This window comes from Lissotriton helveticus, chromosome 9 (genome assembly GCF_964261635.1).
Source record: "Lissotriton helveticus chromosome 9, aLisHel1.1, whole genome shotgun sequence".
In the NCBI taxonomy this organism is placed as follows: Eukaryota; Metazoa; Chordata; class Amphibia; order Caudata; family Salamandridae; genus Lissotriton; species Lissotriton helveticus.
The window spans coordinates 1,275,324,612-1,275,351,741 of NC_136070.1; the positions used below are offsets into that span (position 1 = coordinate 1,275,324,612).

Consider the following 27,130-nt stretch of genomic DNA (forward strand, 5'->3'; position numbering starts at 1 on the left):
CTGTAAAGGTCTTACACTGTTCCCTGTACCCACCCTTCCGTACCCTGTAAAGATCTTACACTATTCCCTGTACCCACCATTCCGCACCCTGTAAAGGTCTTACAGTATACTCTGTACCCACCCTTCCGTACCCTGTAAAGATCTTACACTATTCCCTGTACCCACCCTTCCGTACCCTGTAAAGATCTTACACTATTCCCTGTACCCACCATTCCGTACCCTGTAAAGGTCTTACACTGTTCCCTGTACCCACCCTTCAGTAACCTGTGAAGGTCCTACACCGTTCCCTGTACCCACCCTTCCATACCCTGTAAAGTGGTATGCGTTCCCTGTATTCCCCTCATCTATGTTGTAGGGGTCTTACCCTGGTCCCCTCTACTCGTCCTCCCATGCCTCAAGCCTGGTGGGTTAGTACATGTAGAAGCCTTTTTTAGGAAACAGAGATTGTCTTTGTGGGGTCTGGACATCCTATTCTGAGGGGTACTTGGAGGAAAAACTCTTGTACTGTCTGCACTCTGTATTTCGGGGCACACTCTTCTCTCACACTATTGTGATGGGGTGCCCTTGTATACGTCACTGAAGGGCAAGAAGGAATGGATGCTCACCCCTTACTTGTGGTGAGTGGATGAACATACAGACACCCTGCCCTAGGTGGCTCCCCTCCTGTCCTGGTTTTCCTCCTCATTCCCAGGGGTTCCTTCTCCTGCCCTGGGGTGCCTCCTCCTTCTGCCCTAGGGTTCCTCCTCCTGCCCTGGGATTCCTCCTCCTGTCCTGGGGTTCCTTCTCCTGCCGTGGGTTTTTTTCTCTTGCCCTGGGGATCCTTCTCCTGCCCTGAGGTTCCTTCTCCTGTACTGGTGTTCCTTCTCCTGCCCTGGGGTTCCTTCTCCTGCCCTGGGGATCCTTCTCCTGCCCTGGGGATCCTTCTCCTGCCCTGGGGTTCCTTCTACTGCTGTCCTGAGGTTCCTCCTCCTGCCCTGTGGTTCCTGCTCCTGCCCTGGGGTTCCTTCTCCTGCCCTGGGGTTCCTTCTCCTGCCCTGGGGATCCTTCTCCTGCCCTGGGGTTCCTCCTCCTGCTGCCCTGGGGTTCCTCCTCCTGCACTGGGATTCCTTCTCCTGCCCTGGGGTTCCTCCTCCTTCTGCCCCCAGGGATCCTTCTCCTGCCCTGGGGTTCCTCCTCCTGCCCTGGGGTTCCTTCTCCTGCCCTGGGGTTCCTCCTCCTGTCCTGGGGTTCCTTCTCCTGCCGTGGGTTTTTTTCTCTTGCCCTGGGGATCCTTCTCCTGCCCTGAGGTTCCTTCTCCTGTACTGGTGTTCCTTCTCCTGCCCTGGGGTTCCTTCTCCTGCCCTGGGGATCCTTCTCCTGCCCTGGGGTTCCTTCTACTGCTGTCCTGAGGTTCCTCCTCCTGCCCTGTGGTTCCTGCTCCTGCCCTGGGGTTCCTTCTCCTGCCCTGGGGTTCCTTCTCCTGCCCTGGGGATCCTTCTCCTGCCCTGGGGTTCCTCCTCCTGCTGCCCTGGGGTTCCTCCTCCTGCACTGGGATTCCTTCTCCTGCCCTGGGGTTCCTCCTCCTTCTGCCCCCAGGGATCCTTCTCCTGCCCTGGGGTTCCTCCTCCTGCCCTGGGGTTCCTTCTCCTGCCCTGGGGTTCCTCCTCCTGTCCTGGGGTTCCTTCTCCTGCCCTGGGGTTCCTCCTCCTGCCCTGGGGTTCCTTCTCCTGCCCTGGGGTCCCTTCTTCTGCCCTGGGGTTCCTCCTCCTGCCCTGAGGTTCCTTCTCCTGTCCAGGGGTTCCTTCTCATGCCCTGGAGTTCCTTCTCATGCTTTGAGGTTTTGGGTGCGTGCCCAGGCTTGGCAGGTTCACGGTCCTGCCTTGTTGTGAACATTGGGAGATGTTTGACCCCGGCGGTCACCGTGTCCACCCTAACACTGACACACAGAACACACCTTGGATGTTGTGCAAACTTGGTCCACTCCCTGTGCTGTGATGGGGGTGAAGGACACGTGGCCCTACAGTGTGATGGTATTCAATGTACGGACTCTGAAAGGATCCATTTTTATTGAACTATATTTGCATCAGCCCTGCACATAGACTCAGGTGCCACCACTGAGTGTACTCATTGTGTAGTATGGTGTATAAGTGCAGCATTCTTAATGTTACTTGGTACTTATATAGAGGGCCAAATAACAGAAACACAGATTTCATTAAATCCCCTGGTAGTAAAGGTGTGAAAATAACCATCACCAATGGAATGGGGGCTTTGATGCACCCTTAAGGAGTGCTGCACTTTAAAATAAAATGAGGGGGGAGGGGGGGCAACGATGGGGCAAGCGGTGATGGGACGGGGTGGTGGAAGGGACGGGGCAAGCAACAACAGAACACAGGCAGGGTGGGTGTGGCAGGAAGAGACGGCTGCAAAACGATTTATTCGTATCGAGTGCTACGCTATAAAACTAACAAAAATACTTCTGAATATGCTCGTCCAGCAGAAGGGCACTGACCTCGGACCGGAAGCTTCACTTGATCCATGTCCTATGCAGCCCGGCAGAGACAGCAAAAGAACAGGAATGCAGGAGGAGCTGACCAATGAGAAGGAAGGAGATGAGATTGGTGTCGAAGCCAACCAATGGTAAGGAATGGGCGTGCTCTAAGCCATTTAAAACATTTCTTTTTTAATTACAAGAGACTCGCAAGCAACAGCGCATGCGCCGTCTCAGGCAAGACCTACAAAGGGAAAAGAAAGGAGGAGGGCGGTATGTGCATAGGGAGAACTATTGAGCATTGTACCAATCCCAGCAGGGCTTTAAGTGGAGTAGGTCCTGCCGGGCCACAGACTCGCCAGTAATTAAAACCTCATGGAGGCCCTCAAAGAAGGCCCTGTGTGTCCTGCTGGATCTGGAAACTGAAGGCCTCTGGAGGAGTCTGGTGGCAGATTCCATTTGAGTCAGGTGAAGCTGGTCATAGGATCCATGGCGGCCTGTAGGAAACATGCAACACGGCTTCTACAGGGTTTATACAGGCGTCCTGAGCTAATGCGGAACAAACCCTGAATTTAGCATAGGCTCATGGTGGCTCAGAGATGACCTCAAAAATGGTGTGTTTCTCAATAAACCCTTGCACAGAGGTACTAGCACCCCTCTGGAAGATTTGAAGCACCAGGGGTTTTCAAGATGGTGGTTCAGCTTAAAGCATTATCAATATATCAGCTAAATACTCCAATCAATCTGTTGCAACCCACCCTTCTTGCCAGCAATCCAAACCCGCCCTTCTCCCCAGCTCCAGTCTTTCCCTTTCAAGAAGATCCTTCCCTCTTTTTGGGATTAGTTTATAATATTTCTCTCCACCACAACTGGTCTAGAAGAAACGTAGTCCTTTCTCTGCGCTTTTTATGAACCCCGTCCGTCCGCATGGGTGGGGGGGGGGGATCTCTTTACAAGCAAACAGGAGATGCAGAAAGATCCAAATTTACCAAGGTGGTATTGATACCAACTTTGGCATCCAACAAAGATTCTACCCTGCTTCCAGCATTTACTCAATGTTTGATGCCCTTTTCAGATCCATTTGTGCCCAAGTTGACAAGCACATCTGCATGCTCCAAAGTCTGGGCACCCCCTAGTTATGGGTAAAAAGCTTAGGAATGTTCCAGATGGCCATTCATGGGATGGTCTTTATACTGTGAGTCTTTCCACTACAGTGTGTTCTCAGTGACCTTCTTGCCAGGTTTGCCCAAGCTCTTCTTGTGAGCATCAGGACTTTGGCCGAGTCGGTTCTGGTTCCTCTCTTCCTCCAGAAGCCGCTGGGCCACCATGGCTTCTCTCTTGCTCTCAACCTTGGCCAAGCGAAGCGAGCGCTTCAGCTTCTTCACCTTCTCCCTCAGGTGGCCGTTGGCTTTCTCCAAGACGCGGGCTTTCTGCGAGAGCGTCTTGACGCGCTCCTCCTCTTCGAAGAGGGCCTTCTGCACCGTGGAGCATAGAAGCTAAAAGAGAGATAAGGCCAGCATTAGTATCAACCGGAAGTGGGCAGAATGTGAGCTCTGAATGGCATCTCTCTGCAGCACTGAAAGTGTGGCACATACTCAAAGGGTTTAGACATTCCACAAACAAAGATCAATATTAGAAAAGCTCTACTTGGGATCCACGTGAAAAGGTTTTAAAGCAAATCTTAGAAAAGTATTGAACTTCAAGAATAAAGTTGATTTAATAGTTTACATTTTTTCTGTTTTAGATTGGGAAGTGTAAAAGTTTGAAACAGCAACTTTGAAAATGTCCAAACATTGAAAATGAAATTGTTTACAATCCAAGTACTATTGGTCTAGCAGAAACATGTATGTGGCTTAAAGATATATGTCCTAAGGTCATACAGGTATGCATTTATATTCAGCTACAATGTTAGTTGGCCCAAGTAAAGCTTAGTATAGACTAAGTAGAACAAATCAGTCATTCAGTAAAACATTATAATGTGCCTTTACTAGCTGATATTGAAATTAAATAAGGGACTGAATTGTGTTTTGGGAGAACATATAGGTTTTTCTTACAGTGGAAAAATATTGGTAACCTGAACCCGAGGCAAAGAAACACAGAAGAGCCTAAAGGAATAACTGCAGAACTTCAAAAGATTTTGGACCTGATCGCAAGTGCTCCAGAGGGTTAGTCAGTATTTAGCACACGGCATAAAATGTGACACTTTGGGGCATATTTACATAAAAATGGAGCAGCGCGGTGCCGCAAGCAATTTTGCAGCCGCTAGATGCTTCATTTTCAAAAACACAGGGATGCGCCGTATTAACAAGAATACAGCACATGCCTGTTCCCACCTGTGCACCAGTGCTACAAACGGTGTTTAGCACCAACGCAGACACCCTCGCACCATGGGGTGATTGTGTTCGTGAGGAAGGGACACCTTCCTGCACAAAAACTATTATTAATGCTCTTTCCCTCCTTCTATGTGTGTCGCAGAACGCAGCACACATGGTAAGAACAAAAAACGAAGAGAAAAGAAAGTATTTCTCCTCATTGCATGACATTAACACCTCCTTATGAAAGGCGTTAGTTTTTGGTGCTGCCTCAGGTTTACAGAGCCGTGTAAATCTGGAGAAGTGTCAAAGATCCTTGTAAATATGAAGCAGTGTCAAAAAAAAGCCATGGGTGTTGCCCGGAATGCCCACAGCAACACCCATCGCACACCCCTTTGTTGCAGAACACTGCATTGCAGAGGGCCATATTTACAAGGCTGCATGACGCTATGCAAAGTGGTTTAGTGCGGCCTTATAAATATGGGCCAGCACACAGCTCCACCGAAGCGTCAAAAAAGCGATGCTCCGGTGGTGCTAGGGGCTTGACAATATGCCCCTCTGAGTTTTGGAACAAATAGCACCTACTCGGACTTGTGATAAACATTGTGCCACTCATAACTGTGATCCCTGCACAAACAGGCATTTGTGCAGGAATCATAATTTTCTGGGACACTAATAATCATGTTCAAAATGTCCTTTGAAAGCCTGCCCTGAATTAATTTCTAGTAAACTTCTGTGAGTGCTGACAGTGCCCCTCTGGGCCACAGCTGACTCCCCCCAAAACTGGTACACCACCAGGCCCATGTCTCCTACTCAACTATTAAGCCATCTGACCTGAGGCCACTAGCTCAAGGGAGGGAGGGAGGGAGGGGTGTAGTGATTGTGACAAGGACTTATGAACCAAGGATAATGAAGGTACCGGTAAGTAGCCAGGGCATTATTAGTACATCCTGACATCCTTGTCCCAGTTATTTACTCATGAGGAACACCAAAGCTGAACTGGCTGAAGAACCACAAGAGTCACTGTTACTGCAACACTCATTTCCTTTTAATCAGAAAGAAAAAAGAGAAGGAAATCCGAGAGTAATAGCACTCCATAACATAACCACTGATTTCAAAACTTGGTGACCAAAAATCTCTTTCTAAACCCAATCCCTGAATCTTGTAATGTATAAGCAAGGTTTGTGGAGTAGCTCAAGTTCTTCCTCGACATATTTCAAATAGAGACGCTTCCTTAAATTCATCTCAGGAAGCAGCGACACCTCTTGTCGACCTGCCTTGTATATTCGTGGGTGGAGGCAGATTGGTAGATTGGCAGATTGGTAGATTGGCAGGCTAGCAAAATAGTCTCTCTATTCCACTTGCTGATAGAAATGCTAGATGCTTTAGAAACCTGGTTAACTTTACCAAAAGTAGCATACATTTGAGAGTTTTCCTGACTACTTTAGTACATTCTAGGGACAAAAAACTGCTCTTTTGACATAAAAAGGGTGAAGCAGGATCTCATCCTGAGAAATCGGATAAGGGAAAAAGAAGGGAGGAAAAACCCTTGCTCTCTGTGAGATAAAGAAGAAACCTTTGTCAAAAAACCTGGGTCCGTTTGGAGAATATCCCATCTTCAAAAAATCGGTAATCATGGGGGTACACAGATTAAAGCCCCCAGCTCCCCAATCCTTCTACCTGATGATATAGCTTCTAGAAACTACCTTAAGTATAAGCCACTTAAGGGCGACCATGGACAGAGGCTTAAAGCGGGTCGTTGAAGGGATCAGAGGACCAATGGTAGATTCAAAGGAGGAAAGAAAGAACGTACCACTGGCCTGGAGATAGAAACACTTTTTAACAATCCAGTCTCACAAGTAGTAACAGAACTTTGGGGCATATTAGCAAGGGCACTATCGCCGTTTTAGCGGGACTTTTTCCCACTAAAGCGGCGATCATTTTATCGCCCTATTAGCAACCTGTCGCTAACAAGAGTTAGCGACAGCTTTTAGGCGATAGCGAGCGGTTTGGGGCCCGCTTTGCATGTCAGCGATATTTATCACTGATGACATGCAAAGTGGGCGTACCCAACCTGTTAGCGACTGAAAGCAGTCGCTAACACAGCTATCGCCTATTAGCAAGGCAGGCGTAGCGATTAAAAAAGTCACGCTAAGCGTGAATATCGCTATAACCTAACGCCTGCTTAGACCATTACTTAACCTGTTTATCCAATGGGAGGTGGATATTTTAGGTTATGTCCCCATTAGCGATAACGCCTGAATATCGCTGGATTTCCATTGATATTCACGCATTGTGTCGCTATTGCCGGATATTTTATCGCATTAGAGATAAACGTTGCTAATAGCATATTATCTTTGTGATAATATCTAGCGATAGGCAGCAATAAAAAAAATGCACTAAGCGCATTTAGCGATAAATATCGCTATTTGTTGCAAATATGCCCCTTTGTTTTACCAGACACCACTTCTGGAAATTCTGCCAGTTTCTGGTGTAAGAAGCCAGAGTGGAAGGACACCTCGACTGCTAAACTATTGTAGTTAAATGCTCTAGAACCTCTTTCTTTCTTAAACCCTTTCTTTCAACCTCCAAACCGAAAGTGTCAAATCGGGTAGGAGTTGAGAAACCCTTTTTCACCAAAGCAAAAAGAGTCATTGGGATATTCCAGTGAGGTAGTATGGACAGTGAGAGAAGTAGCGCGGGAACGAGGATCTTCTTGGCCAAAAAGGAACCACTACCACCATCTCTGCTCCTTCCCTCCGTATACCCTTAGTAATAGCTTGGGAATGAATGGAAAGGCATACAGACGTTTCCAGGGCCACTGGGTCATTAAGACACCTGTGCCCTGGAGTTGGGCTTTTAGTGAAAACCTCTTTAGCAGAACATTGTTGGGAGAAGCAAACAGATCTACATATGGATGATTGAATCTGCGACAAATCCTCCTGAATGTCGGGTGAGTCAGGGCCAGATCCCGAGAAGATACGAATCTCCGACTCGGAGCCTCTGCTTGAATATTGTCCTCCCCTTGATATGTTAAGCTCTGACGGATTAGAGGGATTCCTTGGCCGAAGACCCTTTCTTCAACCAACAAAGGAGTTTCATTGAGATTTTGTTTGTACCAGGAATTGTCCTCTTGTGCTCCATTGATGATGGTTTCCATGACTTCAGGATATAATAATCCAAAGGTCTCTTATGTAACCTTCCCCACAGAACTAGGAAGACACGTGGGGTCATGTTCCCTTGAACCTTCAACCATAGTCTTGTTGAGGCCCTGTTCTGTTTGAGTAAATGCCTCAAAGACCGTCTTAACCTCTCTGCTTGAGGGAGATCGCCCATGCCTTCCACCGTGTCGAGGAGGGCTCCAATGAACACTCTGCTGTGAAGGAACCCGCTGGAATTTTGCATAATTCAGGATGAGACCTTGTGTCTATAGACAATGTTCTACCAGCTTCAACCCCTTCTGAGTCTGCTGTTTTGATCTGGCTACCTGCAGGCAATCGTTCAATTACAGAAAGACTTGATGACCTTGTAAATGGAGACAACCAACTAGAGGAGCCATCGTCTTTGTTCAGAACCTAAAGGCAAATTGATTCCGAAGGGCTAGACCTGGAACTGATAGTGGATGCCAAAAACACAGAAACATAAATAATTCTGATGTTCTACCACTGTAAGGAATTGAAAGGATACGTCCATTAGATCCATAGTCACCATGTAGCTTCCTCGAGAAACCAGAGGAATTATATTTTGGATGGGCTCCATTGTTAAGCAAATGATCTTGATTCACTCGTTGACATATTTGAGGTCCAGAAAGACCCTTGAGAAGGTTCCTGTTCCTTGCAGATGAGATGGAACTTTAACTCGAGCATTCTTGCGGATTAGGGACTGTATTGAAGAATTCAGTGCGTCCCACTTGTCTTTGGCTGAAGGATTTCAAGTAAGAATGGTCCCAGCTTCTAGAGGAACAGACTGAAATTTTATGTTGTGACCCATCTCCACTATCTGAAGGATCCGGGAGTCTGAAGTGGATTACTTCCAGGCCTCCAGGAAGTGTGAAGTCCTCTCTCCTATGGCCAATCTTGGCCAAATCCGGCATTGTCAGCATCTCTGTGATATTCCACCTTACAGGGATAAGCTCTTTGGATCAGGTTGGTTGAATGATTTACCTTTTTCTCATCTTCAACCTGATTATATTGTCTACTGGATGGTTGTCTGAAAGACTTCTTTGATATGATTTGCGTCGATGATGGTACGTAGACTGGATTTGGCAAAAAGACGAGGAAGGGTTTTTCTCTTTGAAAATTCTATGTAGCTTCTCAACCAAATCAAGAACAAATAGCTTTACTCCCTCAAAAGGCATGCTAAGGCAGCAATCTTTTGAGCATGATCAGTATGCCAGGCTATATTAAAAACTTTTCTTTGAGCTGCAATTATTGCTCCTTCAGACAATGTTGTTGCTCTCTCTTACCACATCAAATGAGAAACCAGAAATCATTTTAGCATGTTTTTCCAGATTTTCAAAGAGGGCTGAGCATTCTTCATCATCTTGGCCTGCCTTCAATAACTCCTTAAAGTCTGCTAGCATGGACTGGCTGGTGTGAGCCCCATAAATCTCCGCTCGCATTGACAAATTGGAACCTGCATAAGCGTTTTTTAAAGCTGAATCCGTTTTTTATCTTTGGAATCTTTAATCATATTTTCTTCTTCCTTGGATGCTCTGCACACCAGGCTGGAAACTGAGGAATCCGGTGGAACTAATTCTGGAATTCTTTTCTCAAGTTCTTCCAAGGGGGATCGTTTGGATATGAAGCGAGGCATCATAAATTTGTCTAGGTCTTTCAATTCCCTCAGATCCACATCGGAGACATGCTGGGGAATAGGCAAAGCTGGCATACTTCACAAACTGCCTTAATACATGTTTAAAGAAGAAGCTAAATCCACAGAAGGAAAATCCATATTCATCGGGACTCTAGAGAGAATTTCAGGCCAAATATCTCTATCAATGTATTGGCCTTTGAGGTTGGTTATTTGTGCCAACTTGTCCTCTTCCTCGGCCTCACCACCTGTGGGGTAGGATGAAAAGTCCTCTTATCGGGCTTCATGGGAGTGCCTTGTATATGTTTCCAAAGTGTCCAGGAGAATCCTTTTGGCTCTTTCCTCAAAGGAGTAATTTTGTTCAGGATCTCTTGATCTTTTGGAGCTCATCCTTTATCTGGTAAACGAGTCACTCAAAACATAAGAGTCCAGGGGACACATGCATTAACATAAGGAATTGCGATTCCTTAATAGCAATTTTTTAGAAAGCGCTATTTAGGAATCGTAATTCCTTATGCATTTAGGAATCGCAAAAAAAATTGTGATTGCTTCATATTCCTTAATTGCAAATTGCAAATTGCGATTCGCAATTAAGGAATAGCTTCTCATTCATTCCTATGGGCCTACGGGCCCATAGGAATGAATAGGATTGCATGCACAATTTGCGAGGATGAAATAGGTACTCGCAAATTGCACATGCAATTTCGAGGGTGCAAGGGGTCCAAAAGGCCACTCTGATGCACCCCTGAATTTGGCATTTGAGCACATGTGGCGCACACACATGCCCCACCACAAGGCACTTTGAAAAATGCACTTTTGTGCATTTTTCAAAGTTTTTGCAAATTACCATCAACTTGAAGTTGATGGTAATTTGCGATTTCAAATTGTGATATCGCAATTTGGAAGTGCATAATGCATTGCATTTAGGGAATCGCAATTTGCGATTCCCTTAATACATTGACAATTTAGGTAATTGCAAAATTTGCTATGACCTAAATTGCGATTTTGCAATTGGGCTCATGTATCTCAAATTCAAAAATACCAGTTGCAAAGGAGCTTTTCGCAGAAATGTCCCGTTTGCGACAGGTATTTTCAATGATGCAAGTGCCCCTAGGTGTATAGACTTCCAATGTTACTTCCCCATAGAGAGAAGTGTGGCTCACCGATTAGAGCGGCAGAGCCTGAGGCAGAGGTCTGGCCCGGGACCAGGGTTCAATTCCTGCCTCGGCGGGTCTTGAGCTCAATGTCCACGGACTCGATAATTCTCGCCTCGGTGCCTATTCCAATCATGGGTCCCACTCTGCAACTCTGGGCAATAGCTTGCTTAATCTCCACAAAGGCCCCAAAAGCACTAGGATGCCTGGCTTCACCTTGGGGGTGCCCAGTAGGGGGCATTTCACAGGGGAAAGCCAGGAAGGGTTCCACAGCGGTATTCAGTGCCAGGAAGCCTGAAAGGTGATAGTGCGCTTTACAATTATACACACATCTACATTTACATATTGAATTTAGAAAGATAGAAAAGGCAGTCTGAGGGCAAACAGAGTTCTGGGCACAAAGCTTCACCACTGCTGCGTCAGAGTGAGACCCGGAACAACGGGTGCTGGAAAGCGAACACAAAAACATGCGCAGTAAGTTGCATCTCCACTGCGCATGCTCCCGTAGAAGCCTCAACTCCTAAGGTACATGGGCTTACCCTTTCCATGGAGGAAAGATTATTAAAGATGAACCATCGTGTTGCCCGGTACTATGCACATCCACCATGCAGAAGCCCAACCCCTTTGTCGGACGTAAGCACGAAGGAGAGCGATTGGGCGCCTCCTTTGAGTCTATTGCATCTAATGCCCAGCGTCTGGGAAATAGACTCTGCATCACTATCAGACGCCCGGAAAGATCCCTGCCTACGTTGTGTATGCAAGTATTGCTCCAGCAATGGACAGACACCCACAATGTACCCAAGCAAAGTGCAGTCTCTGTCCGTCTACGATGAAGATTGGGGAGAGAATGTGGCCTAACGGCTAGGGCGGTCAACCTCGGAGTAGGGGAACAGGGTTAGAGTCTCAGCATAGAAGCTTAACATTCTGTGATTCTGAGCAAATCACTTAGGGGCAGATTTACAATAACTGGCGCATCCCTGCATATCAGCAGGGATGCGGCAGTAATTGTGCGCCATGCCTCTGCCACCCATGATGCGCCGCATTTACAATGCGGCGCACCATGGGGCAAAAACGGCACAGATGCGTGACGCATCTGTGCCGAAAAAGGTGACGCATTGCTGGAGTTGCGTCGCAAGCGTGACGCAGCTCCAGCAATGCTCGAGGGTGCCCTATTCTTCCAATGCTGTGTCAAGCCTTACGCCTGCTTCAAACAGGCGCAGGGTTTTGACGCAGCATTGGCCCAAAAGTGGCTGAGTGAAATCTTGTAGATTTCACTCAGCCACTCTTAGGAGGCGTCCTGCACCGGAACGCCCCCCCCCCCCCCTGCGCAGGAACGCCTATTTGTGGCGCAAGGCTTTACAAAGTGACGCATCTCCCAGATGCGTCACGTTGTAAGTAGCCCGCACCATTTGCGCCGCCGCTGCATCACAAAAGTGACGCACCGGCGGCGTAAATGAGGCGCAAGGGGCTTGTAAATCTGCCCCTTAATCTCCCCGTGCCTAACAAAAATGAATGTGTTTGTCTGTAAAGTAACTGGCGCACATGTAAAGCGCACTGATACCTTTGGGTTTAGTTAACGCTATATAAAACTCCACAAAAAATAAGATCCCTTCCGGCGAAGATCCGCTCCAAACATCCTGGTCTTAGTCATGAGACAGGGGAAAAACAGTAAGAGGCGTGGGGCTAGCCATGAATTATACCACCCCTACATGGGTGGGAGTGGCTCAAGGCCACTCATACTTCCTTGTCTGATCCTGTAAAAGAGGTGGGCCACCTCATTAGTAAATGACTAGGATGAGGCCATTAGTACATATGGATAATTGGGCACATGTCTGGGCATGCACTGATGATCACTGAGTAATAGAGACAAAGGAGAGACTACAAACTTTCTAGAGATGTACTCTTAGAGCTAGATGGTACATATGGAGCAGATCTTGGAGGCTCAGGAGTAACATTACAGCTTGTTATGACAGGAATGGTGGTGTGCGTCTGCTACAAACTACCAGCATAAGTGGATGCAAAAAATACTAAATTTAATTATTTTAAAAAGTGTTCAAATGTTGAAGAAACGTGGGACTAGTGCCTGAAAAAACCTAGTGTAAAATCTGAGACCATGTGATGCCCATGTGTCATTAACAGACAGGCAGTAAGCGGATCGATACAACTAACAATCAATACATTTCAATTATTGCAAAAAAGTGACTCTATAAAGATACTTGGGACCAATAGTCCTCAGGAAGAAAAAGAGATGAAACCTGCAGAGTATTTGGGAGCAGCAATCTTTATCTGCCATCATAATCTATATTTGATGATAAATGGGTGGATATCATACTACCTTTCCAATTGGGAATAGATAAACCCTTCAAGTATGGTACTTCTGAAATCACAATTTAAAGTTTAAACGTAAGGTGAAGTCAGATTTTATATTGCAATTGTGAAAATGCCACTTTTAGACAGTTGGCATTCTCTTACTGTAGCCATTTGGTGGCTGCTGCCTGTCTCTGATACATGTCTGGGGAGGGTGACAACTGGGCTTTGAGTATTCCCCCCTAGACACCACATACAATGGGAGCTTAGGTGTGACTTGATGGGCCATCCTGGCCGGATGGGAGGGAGGAATTGGACCCAGCCTCACGTACACCTGTAATAGGCTGTGTTCTGCCCCTACACAAAGGGCTACATACTCCCCTGTAGTGAGTCTGGAGGCAGGGCAGGAAGGGAGAAGCTCTGTGTCCCCCACTTCAAATGCACCACTGGGTATAAGCAGTGGATCTCAGACACTACCACTTGAGTACACTTCTGGACCTTTGGATACTCTGCCAGAAAGAAGGACTGCTGTGTTGCTGAAGGACTGTCACTGTGCTGTCCTGCTGCTTGTATGAACACCTGCCTTGCTGTGCTGAACTGCTGGCCTGCTGCCTTCCTGCCTGGGTGAGAAGGACTGGACGGCATCACTTGTCCCTAGGCTCCAAAGGCTAGCTAGCTGGCTTCCTGATCTGAAAAGTCTCAGTGACATACAAGATATCCAACCTAACGGCTTTTGCACTTAGACTCTGTCCTCTGTGAGTCTGCCCTGCCAAGAGGTGCCACCCCAGTCCTAGACCCTTGGAAGTGAGGCCTGAGGTGTATCTCCAGTAGAACCGACACATCCTCTGTGGAGGGGCACATCCCGAGCAGAACCGATGCATCTCCTCGACCGAGTGGCGCATCTCTGAGCAGAACTGATGCATCTCTATTGTTACGTGGATTGGACCCAGCACAAAAGACTTGCATCTCCGCAGCCTTCTGCATCTGGGATCGACCCACCATCTTTTGAACTGCCACAGTGGTATGTTTTAGCCGGCACCAACTCCTTGCATCCCTTTACGAAGGCTACCTCGACGACGGCACTCCACTCCGCAGGTTCACCGCTCATCGGACCGACTCATCACCTTAGCTACATCTCGCATCCTAGATATCTTACTTCGCATTGCAAGCCCGTTCTACAGAATCCTCAATGTCGACGCATCAGGACCTAACATCGCAGCCTCGTTGCATCTCAGAATCGACATATCGCCTTGGCTGCGTAACACATCTTCGATGTGTATCCATACAATCGCTCCGCAACCAGGATTTAGGTTCTTTGGTTGAGTGAGCATAACTGGGCCTGATTGCCAAACCGCAATCCATCACGGTTGGCCTGAGCTTTTGACTTTATCCTGGTTCACAGTGAGCACATTTCCCAAATAGTGATAATTGCTTCTTAGCACTATTTTCATTAAAAACCTTGAAATTCAATATCTCAGGTTCGGCTTATTGGATTTTTATCCTTCTGGTCTTGTTTTATATATTAAATTATTAACCTCTATTTTTCTAACCTAGAGTGGAATCTTTTTGTGTTGTGCTTCCACTGTTTTATTGTTGCACACATATTTTACTCATTGTCTTTAAAGTTTAGCCTGACTTCTCTGTGACAGGCTACCAGAGAGGAAGCACATGTTATTTTAGGGTTTCCTGCCTCTTACCCTGACTAGGATTGTGGCTACTAGATGACCAGGCGTTACACCCCAGGCCACCAACAGCCCAGTTTCTAACAGCTTTGATAATATTCCTTCAGTATAAATGTTTTAAGGATTGTATCATAAATATGTGTTCTATGCTCCATTTTAAAGATGAAAATACATATAAAGACGGGAATGATTGCAGATCAGTCATCAGTTCCTTCTGCAACACAGTCTGATCTAAAAGTAAGTGGTTCCTATTACAATGTTTTACTGATTTTTGTTGTACTGTAGACTTTTTGTTACAAGAGGCTGTTATATATTTTTGAAAATTAGATATAAAGACTTTACATATGAGGGAAGAAGTCATGTGCGGCCCTGCCTTGTGGTACTAAAACACCTCTACAAACTGTTTGCGCTCTTCGGAACCACAGCAAGTGGGCTGGGCACCGGATGTGAGTGGAACCCCATCAGGATTTCAAGATCTGTGAAGCACTCTGGGTCCAGAGTTTGTCATTCGGACAATTTACCTGCTCAGGAAAGTCAGGAGATAATGGTGAGGAGAAAGGGATTATAATACTTCACTTGTGGGCATTATATGGGCAAGAGCAAACTGCTCATACATTGTCTAGAAGTGTAGTGTTGTGCTGGGCTCTTAAACTTTACTAATCCTGTGTGCATGTTTTCTCAGAGCAGACAGTTGGATCTGTAGGTCTTTGTGAAGTGTCCCAAGGGATGGAGAGAGCTTTGAAATATTGGATGTTATGTTATGTTACAGCATCTCACAAGGAGCTCCCCAAGCAAAGGCTTTTTTTCGATGCTGAACTGGTAGAAGAGCCACTAGGTGTGGCATCCCTAGGTAAGAGTCATGTCTTCGACAGTTTCCAAAATGGCGTCTTGTTGTTCTCTAACCATAGAGACCCAGGGGCATATTATCAACATACTGTGATAAATATCGCAGAGCACGCTTAGCACAATTTTGTTTAACACCGCGTTTTGCAGGATTTTATCGCAGAGATATCGCGTTATTATCAACGCATATCTATACGGCGATATTAACTCCTGCGATAGCGGCAAATTCTGCACACATCGCTGGAAATCCAGCGTAAAAACGGCAGCGATAAGCTAATCCTTGGTGATAGGGAGATGTGGACTCAGCCGTACAATCCACCTCCCATTATATGTATGGCTAAGTCAGAAATTTTGCAGATGTTAAATAACTGCGATAAAGGGTGTATAGCGCGATTTTTCTTGTCGCTTCACGGGTCTGCTGCAGGCTTGTTAATACTGTGAAGCCGTGCTAGCGACTATTTCCATGTTGTTTTGCACCAGAACGCCTACTTTGCATGTCATTAGCGATGGCATGCAGGGCGATAAAAAAAACGGCAGCTAACTCACGGAAACTAGCGGTAACACGGATTAGTGCAATCTTGTAAATAAAACAAAACAAAATTAACGCGTTAGAGGCACGAAAGTATGGCTAATGCGTCGATATTGCCCTTGATAATATGCCCCCCAGAATACTGCTCCACACTACACTGAACGTCAAGGTCAGCCGCGTGCTCGGATTCTCCGGAAGTGAGGAGCCACCACAGACGTCTGTGACCGACCCCAAGCAGTGAAGTCAGGAATCGAAAGGCAGAAGCAGTCGATAAGGCAGGACCACCTACACGGACAGCTGGTGCCTGTGAGCTGGAAGCCAGGGTGAACTAGCTGAGACCAGAGACATGTGGTAAGCAGAGCCCCCAGCATGTCACGCGCTGATGGTCTACAGCCTCAACCCTGAGAAAGACCAGGATACAATCCAAAGGTCCACTCAAGAGGAAGATCATGGGGAGGAGGTCATGGGACTGCGCTGGGTCTCAGGAGGAAGAGTGTGATGGAGCGCAGGATCCGCAACTGTCAAAAATTAAAATATTCCTAGATTATCAACAGCCTTGACTGCAGGATGGGAGGTATCCAATACTTGGCTCCAACGTTAAAGCATCCTACGCTGAGCTTTACCCCACAAAGGCCTTGACTTTGCATCCCTTTAACTTAAGATCCTGGGCCTGCATCCAGCGATGGGTAGCGACCGTACAGGATGCGCTGTGTAGAGACCATCGTTGCGGACAAGAATAGGGTGACACCTCCATCAGTGACCACATGGGGGCCCAACACATTCATGAAGCTGCTTTTAAGATTCTGGGCCCGATTCACAGAACTAACTTAAGACAAAATCCTAAATGTACTACTTTTGGTATTCACAGAAGGCATTTAGGAGAAGTAAAGTTAGGATTTTGTATTAAGTCTGTCTTAAGTCTGTCCTAAGTCTGTCCTAAGTCTGTCTTAAGTCTGTCTTAGGTCAAACTTAAGACAAATTACTACTAATAAATGCCTTCTGTGAATAGCAAAAGTAGTAGGACAGATTTAAGAGAGACTTAAGACAAACAATGGACAAACTTAAGACAAACGTACAACAGACTTAAGACAGACTTAAGACAAACTTAAGACACACTTAGGACAGACTTAAGACAGACTTAAGACAAAATCCTACTTTACTACTACTAAATGCCTTCTGTGCATACCAAAAGTAGTAAGTTTAGGATTTTGCCTTAAGTTAATTCTGTGAATCGGGCCCAATGTCACTAAGATCTTGGGGTGCTGGGGTGCGGGTAGACAAAAAAGGTTGGAAGAGGAATGTGCGGGGAGTGATGCAGCCATCCAAGAGCCCTGTCCCCACGTCCATACCTTCCCTACAGTGGACCAAGTTGGCACGAGAACTGTATAGACTGTTGCTAAGCGAGATACCTGTTTTGGAGCTCAAACCCTGCTGCCTTGGGGGAAGGTGCATAATTCATCTTAAAGCGAAAGGGACCCTTTGCTTCTGAGTGAACTCCAGTGGGTACCTAATTTGAGCCGGAGGTTGAAGGTGCGGCCCATTGCACTCATTTTTGGGACCCGGCACAGCTTTTGACTCAACGGACTGACATTCAGAGCAAGGGAGAAAAAAACAAAATAGGGGGAAAGAAAGATGAAACAAACAGTGATGATGGCAGAAAACTGGGATGAAAAAAATCCTGCAAGAGTGAGATAAAAGGGCAGGGAGTGTTTGGTGGCAGATCAAAGAGGCATGAGTTTGAATCAAGACTACGCAGCCGTGGACTTCGGCGCCCGAACTTTGTTAACATCGGCCACTGGCTTGATCAAGACAAGTGTGCTGCTGGAACGTCTCTTTTCTTAATGCTCCGGTGGCGCGGAGTGCAGACTCATATCTATGAGGGAACATAAAGCCACCCTGCGTGACTTTTCATGGTCTTGTAGATTTGGTGTGAGGCAACACAGCACAAGCCGCTGCATTGCCTCACACTGCGATGGGGAGGCGTGCCATCAGTATTACAGTGGGTGTTCCCACACAACACCCATGGCATTTTACATATTCCCAGATATACAACAACCTGTAAACCTGGGAATGCATCTAAAGTCTACGCCTCCAGGTGGCGTAGTTGTAGTTTTTGTGAGAGAAGTTGTCCCTTCCCCCGCGAAACAACCTGATTTCAGCGCAGGCACCCATGCATTATGGTGCAAGGGCGCCTGCATTGGCACAAGTCAGCCATTTGTGCGCCAGCGCAGTGGAAGCGGACAGGAACGCGCCACATCTCATAGATACAACACATTCCTGCCCTTTTCTTTTGACACAGGGCAGCGCAGCAGGAAGGCTTGTGGCACTGCCCTACACCAAAATATAGTAAATGGGGCCCACTTTCTTTAACAGATTAAGCACTATCCCCCAGAGGATGTATGTCAGTACAACGCGATCTTTTAGATCGCGGTACTTGACATCGCAGATTTTACAACGCAAGTCGTTACAACGACTTGCGTTGGAGGGCGCGGATTTAGGAATTTTATAATTTTATATTCCAACATCAGTCCCCGTAACAGTAGGGAAGGTGTTGGAATATAAAATTACAACATTCCATAACCCACAGCGCCATCCAGCGCAAGTCGTAGTAGCAACTTGTGTTGTAATAGCTGCGTGGAAAAGGTCGTGCGGTGTAAACACCGCGTTGTAAACGACGTTTCCCTCCCCCAGATGCATCAACAACCCAATTTGCGATTCCTTAATAGCGAAAAATACCGATTCGCTATTAAGAAATTGCAAAATGGAATGCATCAAGAAATCACTTAAAAAATAGCGATTTCTTAGAATTCCTTAATTGCGACTCGCAAATTGCGAGTCGCAATTAAGGAATACCTCCCCAGTCATTCCTATGGGCCTAGAGGCCCATAGGAATGAATGGGAAGACAATCTCAATTTGCGAAACGCAATTAGCGATTCGCAAATTGAGATTACGATTTCAAGGGTGCAGGGGTGTCCAAAGGACACTCTGTTGCACCCCTGAAATTGATATGTGCACATATGTTGTGCACACACATGCCCTTAGGGCATGTGTGTGCGCAACATGAAACTTTGAAAAATGCACTTTAGTGCATTTTTCAAAGTTTTTGCAAATTACCATGAAGTTGTACTTCATGGTAATTTGCGTGCCCTATTAGCGATTTCGCTATTTTAAAAACTTTCATGCATTGCATTTAAGGAATCTCAATTTGAGATTCCTTAAATGCAAGTAATCGCAATTTAGCGATTTCTAAAATTGCGATTTTTGCATTTGGGATGATGCATCCCAAATGCAAAAATAACGCTCGCAAAGGGGCAGATTCTGAGAATCTGCCCCTTTGTGAGCGGATTTTTGTTTGATGAATCTGGGCCTAAGTCCCTTTAGAAAGGATGATGTCTGCATACAATTTCTAGATGGGTTTGGAGCTAATGAGGCCCAGCCCTCTCCGTAGTCAATGGAGGGTAAGAAATGGTAGGAGATAGAATGGAAGTTGACCACTTTCAAAGGATTTGGCAAAGCGTTCTGCGAAGCAGAGTGACCGTGGGCAGGGTTCATTCCTCAGGCCCGGAGCCTGAAGGCAAAGACCTGTTGATCAGGTGGTGAAGGACTGGAGACACTGTCTTCAGATTTACTTCCTGTTACTTTGGTGAGACAAGACCATTTATAAACAAACAAACAACCCATTACCTGCCTTCAGAATGATTGCCATCAAAACAGAAAAGGGTTTCTACCAGTGCCACACCAATGAATCTAGATGTCATAAGAACAATATGGTGCATATGGTAAACTAAATCACTAAGCACGAGGCTTGCATGACTCACTCAACCAATCACCAAGGCAGCAGGCACTCTTCTTTCAACACAGCCCACATCACCAACATACGTTTTAGCATAAATCAACTTTGTATGCAATATCCTTTAAAACCATAGCTTTTCAATTACTCAAAATCACTCAATGGTGTGTGATCCACACCCATGCAATTCAGATGTACTGCCATAGGACAGAGAAGTGCTGTTCTGGTATTCACAGACCTGAGTACATCATACATTATATAAGTTTCATGTATCTCAAGAAGGTTGAGGGGACAAACACCCGATTCTGCAGTTTGCTTCTATACCCTGGGTTTCAGACCTTTCAAAAGATCCCTTGCTCTAGACCAGTCTCGTCAGGTGTTTAAAAAAATAATTGTATGCAGTTATTTAATTCAATGTGAGAAGTTTTAGAACTGTGGCCATACTCTGCCACTAATGCTTCTCAAACTGCCTGTGCCGTCTACATCCCGTGTAAAAGAGAGCACCACGTAGATTCACTCCTTGGGGCCTGTGGTGTGTGCTGGTGCAGTCTAGATTCATTCCTTGGGCCTGTGATGTGTGGTGGGCAGTCCAAATGCACTCCTTTGGGGCCTGTGATGTGTGCAGTGCAGTTTAGATTCACTCCTTGGGGCCTGTGGTGTGTGCTGGTGCAGTCTAGATTCATTCCTTGGCCTGTGATGTGTGGTGGGCAGTCCAAATGCACTCCTTTGGGGCCTGTGATGTGTGCAGTGCAGTTTAGATTCGCTCCTTGGTGCCTGAGATGTGTGCTGGTGCAGTCTACATTCACTCTTTAGGGCCGGTGATGGCTCCCTTGACGAATGTGTGTCTACAGGGACTGTCCTCTCCTGTAAACCTAATGATGTCTATAAATAATAATTAAGCCATCAATGGCCGTACTGGAAAGGGTCCTAGTAGGATGGTCTATATTTTGCATGCTTGCTTCATAGAGAATATAGATGAATGCATATAAATAGGTTAATCATCCTTTTTGCACAGGCTAAAAAAACAATTTAGGTCCTGAGGAAAGCCGGCTGACCCTAACGGGCAATTAAACAGCTAAATCATGTCAACCTATGGATGTTAAGGACCATGGAATCCTTACAAACATCTCACTGTTTTTAAGCTTCCCTAGACCTCATACATTAAAACTTTAATAGAGGATCAATCGCCGTTTTTAACACACTCGCTTAATTCCCTACACAAACCTCCTAAAGGGTTCCGCTTACAAACGCGTAGAGCCCGCCCACTCACATTAGATGATCTGGGTGTGGGATCAATGATGAAGCAAGCGACAGGTGGTACCTGCGGGTGAGGACCCTAAAACATATATACATGCATATCCAGGAAATGTGGCTTGGGCCCTAGTTTACCGGGGCGCATCTGCACACTCGCTTGTGATATCTGAAACATCCACGCACAGCAGGTGCTATCAAGGATAAATTGGGTGTACTTTCTCTTGTGTTGGGTCTACTTAAAAGTCTAGGATGTTGAGGGCCCACCCGTATCAAAGATTTCTCACTCTTTGTAAGTTTTGACTAATTAAAAGGTTGACCTTGTACTTTTAAGTTTTACATGTCCTGGTAATGAAAGACGCCCAAATTTGTTTTTCACTACTGTGAGGCCTACCTCTCCCATAGGATAACACTGGGGTTTCATTATTACATTTAATAAGTATCATGTCCAATTGGGATCAGGTGGATATATCATGTTTAGTACCTATGGAATTGTAATGATAAACTATCTTTAATGGTAAAGTCAGATGTCTCATTATCATTTTGAAAATGCCACTTTTAGAAAGTTGCCATTTTCCTGCCCTTAGCACTTTGTGCCTGCAGCCTGATTTGGTTCATGTGTCTGGTGTGTAGAGAGAGTTAGACTTTGTGAATTCCTCCCAGACAGCCACACAATAGAGGGATTAAGTGTGCCTCAACGGGCTATCAACTAGTAGGATGGGGGCGGATCTGAGCACAGCCCCATTTGCACCTAAATAGGTTGTGGCATGTCTCCACACATAGGTCCTAATGGCCCTGCATTGTACCTTCAGCCAGCTTGGAGCCAGGGCAGGGGAGTTAGGATATTGCATGCACTTCAAAGAGACTTTCCAGAAGAATGGAACTAGGGTATAAAAATAGTACCTTCAGACACACTCTTTAGTCACTACAGGCCCTGCGGAAGGACTCTCAGGAGACTGCTTGCTGCTGTGCACTCTGCCAGACTGCTGCTATACCTGGAAGTACTGCTTTGCTGCCTGGAGCCTGCCTTGTACCCTCAGAACCTAGCCCTGTTGTTGAGCCCTGCATCGTCACCTGCACCCAGGACTACCAGAAGTGACTCCAAGTGCTAGTTTGCTAGCCCCTGTTCAGTGCAATAGGGACATAACAGATTCCTACCATCTTGAATCCGCACCTGGGCCCAGCATTAGTAAGTCCTGAGCTCCCAACACGTCTCTCGCCAGTCCTGGACCCTTGGCTGTGATGCTAAAGGTGCCCAGGTGGCCAATTTCCCAAAAATATTTGGCCACAAAGTGCTCTGAGAAGCGGGGGGAGACCGAGACCAACATGCTCGGCTATCCGCCCGAGGTGCATCGCTGGTCAGATTGACTATGCGGCTTCTCCCGCTACGTTCTTCTCCGCAGCAGCAAATATGTTTCAGCAATTCTTCGCTAAAGGGGTATCCGACCTCTTGGAACTACAGCCCTCTGCCTCATCCCACTGGAAATTTTCGACATCCATTTCGACGACTAAGTCCAAAGGTTAAAACATCTTCCCCGTTGCTTTGTTCCAAGGCCATCTGATGACAACACTCCCTCTTCAAACACTCCTGCATACTTGCCCCGCGGAACTTCTACCTTCTCAAAAGGTAAGGGCTGAGCAGGCCCAATCAACTTCTTGTACCCAAACCGCACTCAATCACGGTCAGCCTTAACTTTCTACTGTGACCCGGTCTAATGCTACTAGATCGTGACCTTTGTTCTTTGACCTTTAAGCCACTAGTTTTTACTAAAACATTTAAAAAATCATAACTCCAGTTCTACTGATTGGATTCTTGTTGTTTTGGTTTCAAATAATGTGTTCAAATTCAGTCTGTTTTTAAAATTGGCATGGGTTTTTAATTGTGTTGTGTTTTCACTTTATTACTGTTCGTGTGCTGCATAAAAACTTTATGCATTGCCTTTAAGTTAAGCCTGATTGCTGTTTGTGTCAAGCTGACCAGGGTTAAGCACAGGTTAATTTAGTGACTTTTTGTGGTTCACCCTGCAAGGGATTGTGGCTGTTGCTTGGCAATGCCCCACACCCCAATCAACCAACAACCCAATTTCTCACAGGTACCTTCATATCATGACTCCCACCCCCTCAGGTCTCTGTAGTAAGTCTTCTTCTACATGGGTCGCTTTCATGGCCCACCCAGGTATCCCAACTGAGGGTGTGTGATGACCCACAACAATACTTACCCGGTGGTCCTCCTGGGCCTCCCAGTCTGGGGTGTACATCTGGGGTTCCGTGCCAGAAGAACAGTTGGAGAACTGGAAGAGGCTTGAAAACATGCGGTGATTCTCCGGTAAGTCCGGGAAAATGGCATCCTGGAAATTGACTCCATGAGGAAGCAGATTGTAGTTCTCGTCCATTCTAGAGACAAAAATCAATTGATGAGCATTAACACCTGAGCTAAAAACACCTGCATTCTCTCACTGCTAAAGTAGAGTCTCGGGGGCCGATTCACAGAACTAACTTAAGACAAAATCCTAAACTTACTCATTTTGGTATTCACAGAAGTTAGGATTTTGTCTTAAGTTTGTCTTAAGACAGACTTAAGACAAAATCCTAACTTAAGTCTGCCTTAAGTTTGTCTTAAGTCTGTCTTAAGACAAACTTAAGACAAAATCCTAACTTCTGTGAATACCAAAAGGAGTAAGTTTAGGATTTTGTCTTAAGTTAGTTCTGTGAATCGGGACCATACTTTTTTCAATGAGATCCAAGCATGTTAATTTTTTTTATCTATTTATGTTTTTTCTTGTGAGCGGGCCAAGACAGTTTCGGTACTGGTGGTGTGTCACCCATTAGTTGTATGTATAACACAAACATTGACAATATTTTGGACTGAGAGTACACTAAGTAGGTAGAACATTACCACTTGGAGCAGGCTGATGAAGCTGCTAAGGTACAGAGAACCTCACACAATGGCTTTGATGCATCTGATAGGTAAGTCTTATGCTGGTTCCAAATCACTGGCACTGAAATGCAATTGATGGCTACTGTATGTTGCTGAAGTTGCAATCCCTAATCTTGCACTTGAATGTTTTACAGTTATTGCTTTAAAGAATGGGTGACAAAAAATTAATAGATTCAATTTTTGCTGACAGCATTTTACAATGATTCCAACATTTCTCCTCCAGTGACCTCAGCTGGAATAGGTGTGCAGAGTTTCTGCCTGCAAATATCTCGTGTGTGGAGATTTCTTATGTAGCCTGGCATTCTGCAAGATAATAACACTTACATTCTCTTTACTAATATCTAGGAAATCCTGATTCCGCTGCTATCAGGACTTCACGGCCGAATCAAGAGCATCAGTTTTGTGAAAACCACACCCCTACACATTTTCTCTTAGTCAAATTTCGCCAGGTAGAAGCAGGTTTAATTTATCCTGGGAAAAGCGGTACTGGTGGGGGGGAGGGGGGGCATGAATTTTTCTAAAAACTATTATCATTTTAATAAATTTCTGCTTCTGCAGTGGAATAATCTGATGCACTAAATTGAAAAGCTTCTACGAGTTAAAGAAATACACTTTTTTGTAATTTTGAAGAGGCTGTATCATATTTTTATTATTATGTTTGTTGCACGATATACTTGCCAAGCATTTTCTTGGCTTGGCTCGTGCACAACGCTTAGAGCCAAGCCAGACCCATAGCTCAGCTCTGGCGCGGCCCACCCTATTAACTTGCCTCCGTGCCCTCCTCTATTTGCGACTCAGGCTTAGTACATGGGGCCGCCAGTCACTTGATAAAATGATTTGCAAAAGGAAAGGACTAGAAACATGGTACCCTGAACAGATATACTGATTTGACAGCTCTATCATCAAGGGTTCTTGCAGCAGAGATGAAGAAGTGCGCGTGCAGCGAAACGCATTTACAATAAGTGATCTCCAAGAGAGAGAGACTCCGTGACCACAGTCGCGAGCCCCCGGAGAGCACAACCAGGCCCAGGAGGCATCCCCGCCCTGCTCTTACCTTGGAATGTTTCATGACACCTGGTCTGAAGGCCTCCAGAAGAGGCCAAAAATGAAACGAATCAACTTTCACTGGGACACAGATGACTGTGCCACCGGCTTCTGTGGCCACCCACACTGAAGCCGATAAAGCGGGGAGTGCCCTACGCCACTGGCCGCCACCACCTGTTCCGGTGTCCAGATTTGGCGAAAGATTGAGGCAGGCATCCAACAACTATTTGTCATGTCACCTTTAGAATATATTTCTCCATGTGGATGGTGGAGGAGGCCAGGAGCGCCCATTTGCCTTGATGGCTCGCTAGCCGCGACCCCCGCTAGTCCAGCCTTGACTCCTTCCTTATGTGGCTGAGTGTCTTCCTTCCCTACTTACCAGGATAACTTTGTTAGATTCAAATGTGACATAACTCAAGTGCCTGAAAAAATATAATTGTTCATAAACCATAATTCCAGAGTGTCATTGTAGACCTGGGGAGATAGTCTCAAGAAGTTTGGGGAAGGTCCCTGATTCTACATAAAGACAAGCTATAAAGATGTGAACTCCAAGGGCCCGATTCATAGAACTAACTTATGACAAAATCCTAAACTTACTACCATTTTGGTATTCACAGAAGGCACTTACTCATTTTGGTATTCACAGGAGGCACTTACTCATTTTGGTATTCACGGGAGGCACTTACTCATTTTGGTATTCACAGGAGGCACTTACTCATTTTGGTATTCACGGGAGGCACTTACTCATTTTGGTATTCACAGAAGGCACTTACTCATTTTGGTATTCACAGGAGGCACTTACTCATTTTTGTATTCACAGGAGGCACTTACTCATTTTGGTATTCACAGAAGGCACTTACTCATTTTGGTATTCACGGGAGGCACTTACTCATTTTGGTATTCACAGAAGGCACTTACTAATTTTGGTATTCACAGGAGGCACTTACTCATTTTGGTATTCACGGGAGGCACTTACTCATTTTGCTATTCACAGAAGGCACTTACTCATTTTGGTATTCACAGGAGGCACTTACTCATTTTGGTATTCACGGGAGGCACTTACTCATTTTGGTATTCACAGAAGGCACTTACTCATTTTGGTATTCACAGGAGGCACTTACTCATTTTTGTATTCATAGGAGGCACTTACTCATTTTGGTATTCACAGAAGGCACTTACTCATTTTGGTATTCACAGAAGGCACTTACTCATTTTGGTATTCACGGGAGGCACTTACTCATTTTGGTATTCACAGAAGGCACTTACTAATTTTGGTATTCACAGGAGGCACTTATCCATTTTTGTATTCACAGGAGGCACTTACTCATTTTGGTATTCACAGAAGGCACTTACTCATTTTGGTATTCACAGGAGGCACTTACTCATTTTGGTATTCACAGGAGGCACTTACAAATTTTGGTATTCACAGGAGGCACTTACTCATTTTGGTATTCACAGAAGGCACTTACTCATTTTGGTATTCACAGAAGGCACTTACTCATTTTGGTAGTCACAGAAGGCACTTACTCATTTCGGTATTCACAGAAGGCACTTACTCATTTTGGTATTCACAGAAGGCACTTACTCATTTCGGTATTCACAGAAGTTAGGAGTCCTAACTTTAGGACTCCTAAATGCCTTCTGTGAATACCGAAAGTCTTAAATTTAGGATTTTTCTCAGTTTAGGAGTAGTAAAGTTAGGAGTCCTAACTTCTGTGAATACCGAAATGTGTAAGTGCCTTCTGTGAATACCAAAATGAGTAAGTGCCTTCTGTGAATATCAAAATGGTAGTAAGTTTAGGATTTTGTCTTAAGTTAGTTCTGTGAATCGGGCCCGACTGTGCTGCGGACATGTATGAACAAACCAGGCTTGTGACTCAGTGCAAACCCCATCCCTGGCTGCAAGACATAGAAATATAATTTCCATCAGGCATGAGGTTTAACTCAAAATGTGGTTTCCATTTCATTCTGGCTCCCTTTGATTGCGATAGTTAACCGCT

The 27,130-nt window shown here is 45.7% G+C and overlaps 1 protein-coding gene across 1 annotated transcript in view; it reads right to left on the bottom strand.

Moving 5' to 3' along the window:
• Nucleotides 1-3,589: 3,589 nt before the first annotated feature.
• Nucleotides 3,590-27,130, bottom strand: part of LOC144780819 (coiled-coil domain-containing protein 3-like) — a 129,603-nt gene continuing 106,062 nt past the window's right edge. The window contains exons 2-3 of the mRNA XM_078659324.1: nucleotides 23,368-23,542; nucleotides 3,590-3,963 (exon numbers count right to left, since the gene is read on the bottom strand). Of these exons, the coding sequence (XP_078515450.1) occupies nucleotides 3,676-3,963; nucleotides 23,368-23,542 (463 nt within the window). The 3' untranslated portion in view covers nucleotides 3,590-3,675. The remainder of the gene's footprint in view (nucleotides 3,964-23,367; nucleotides 23,543-27,130) is intronic.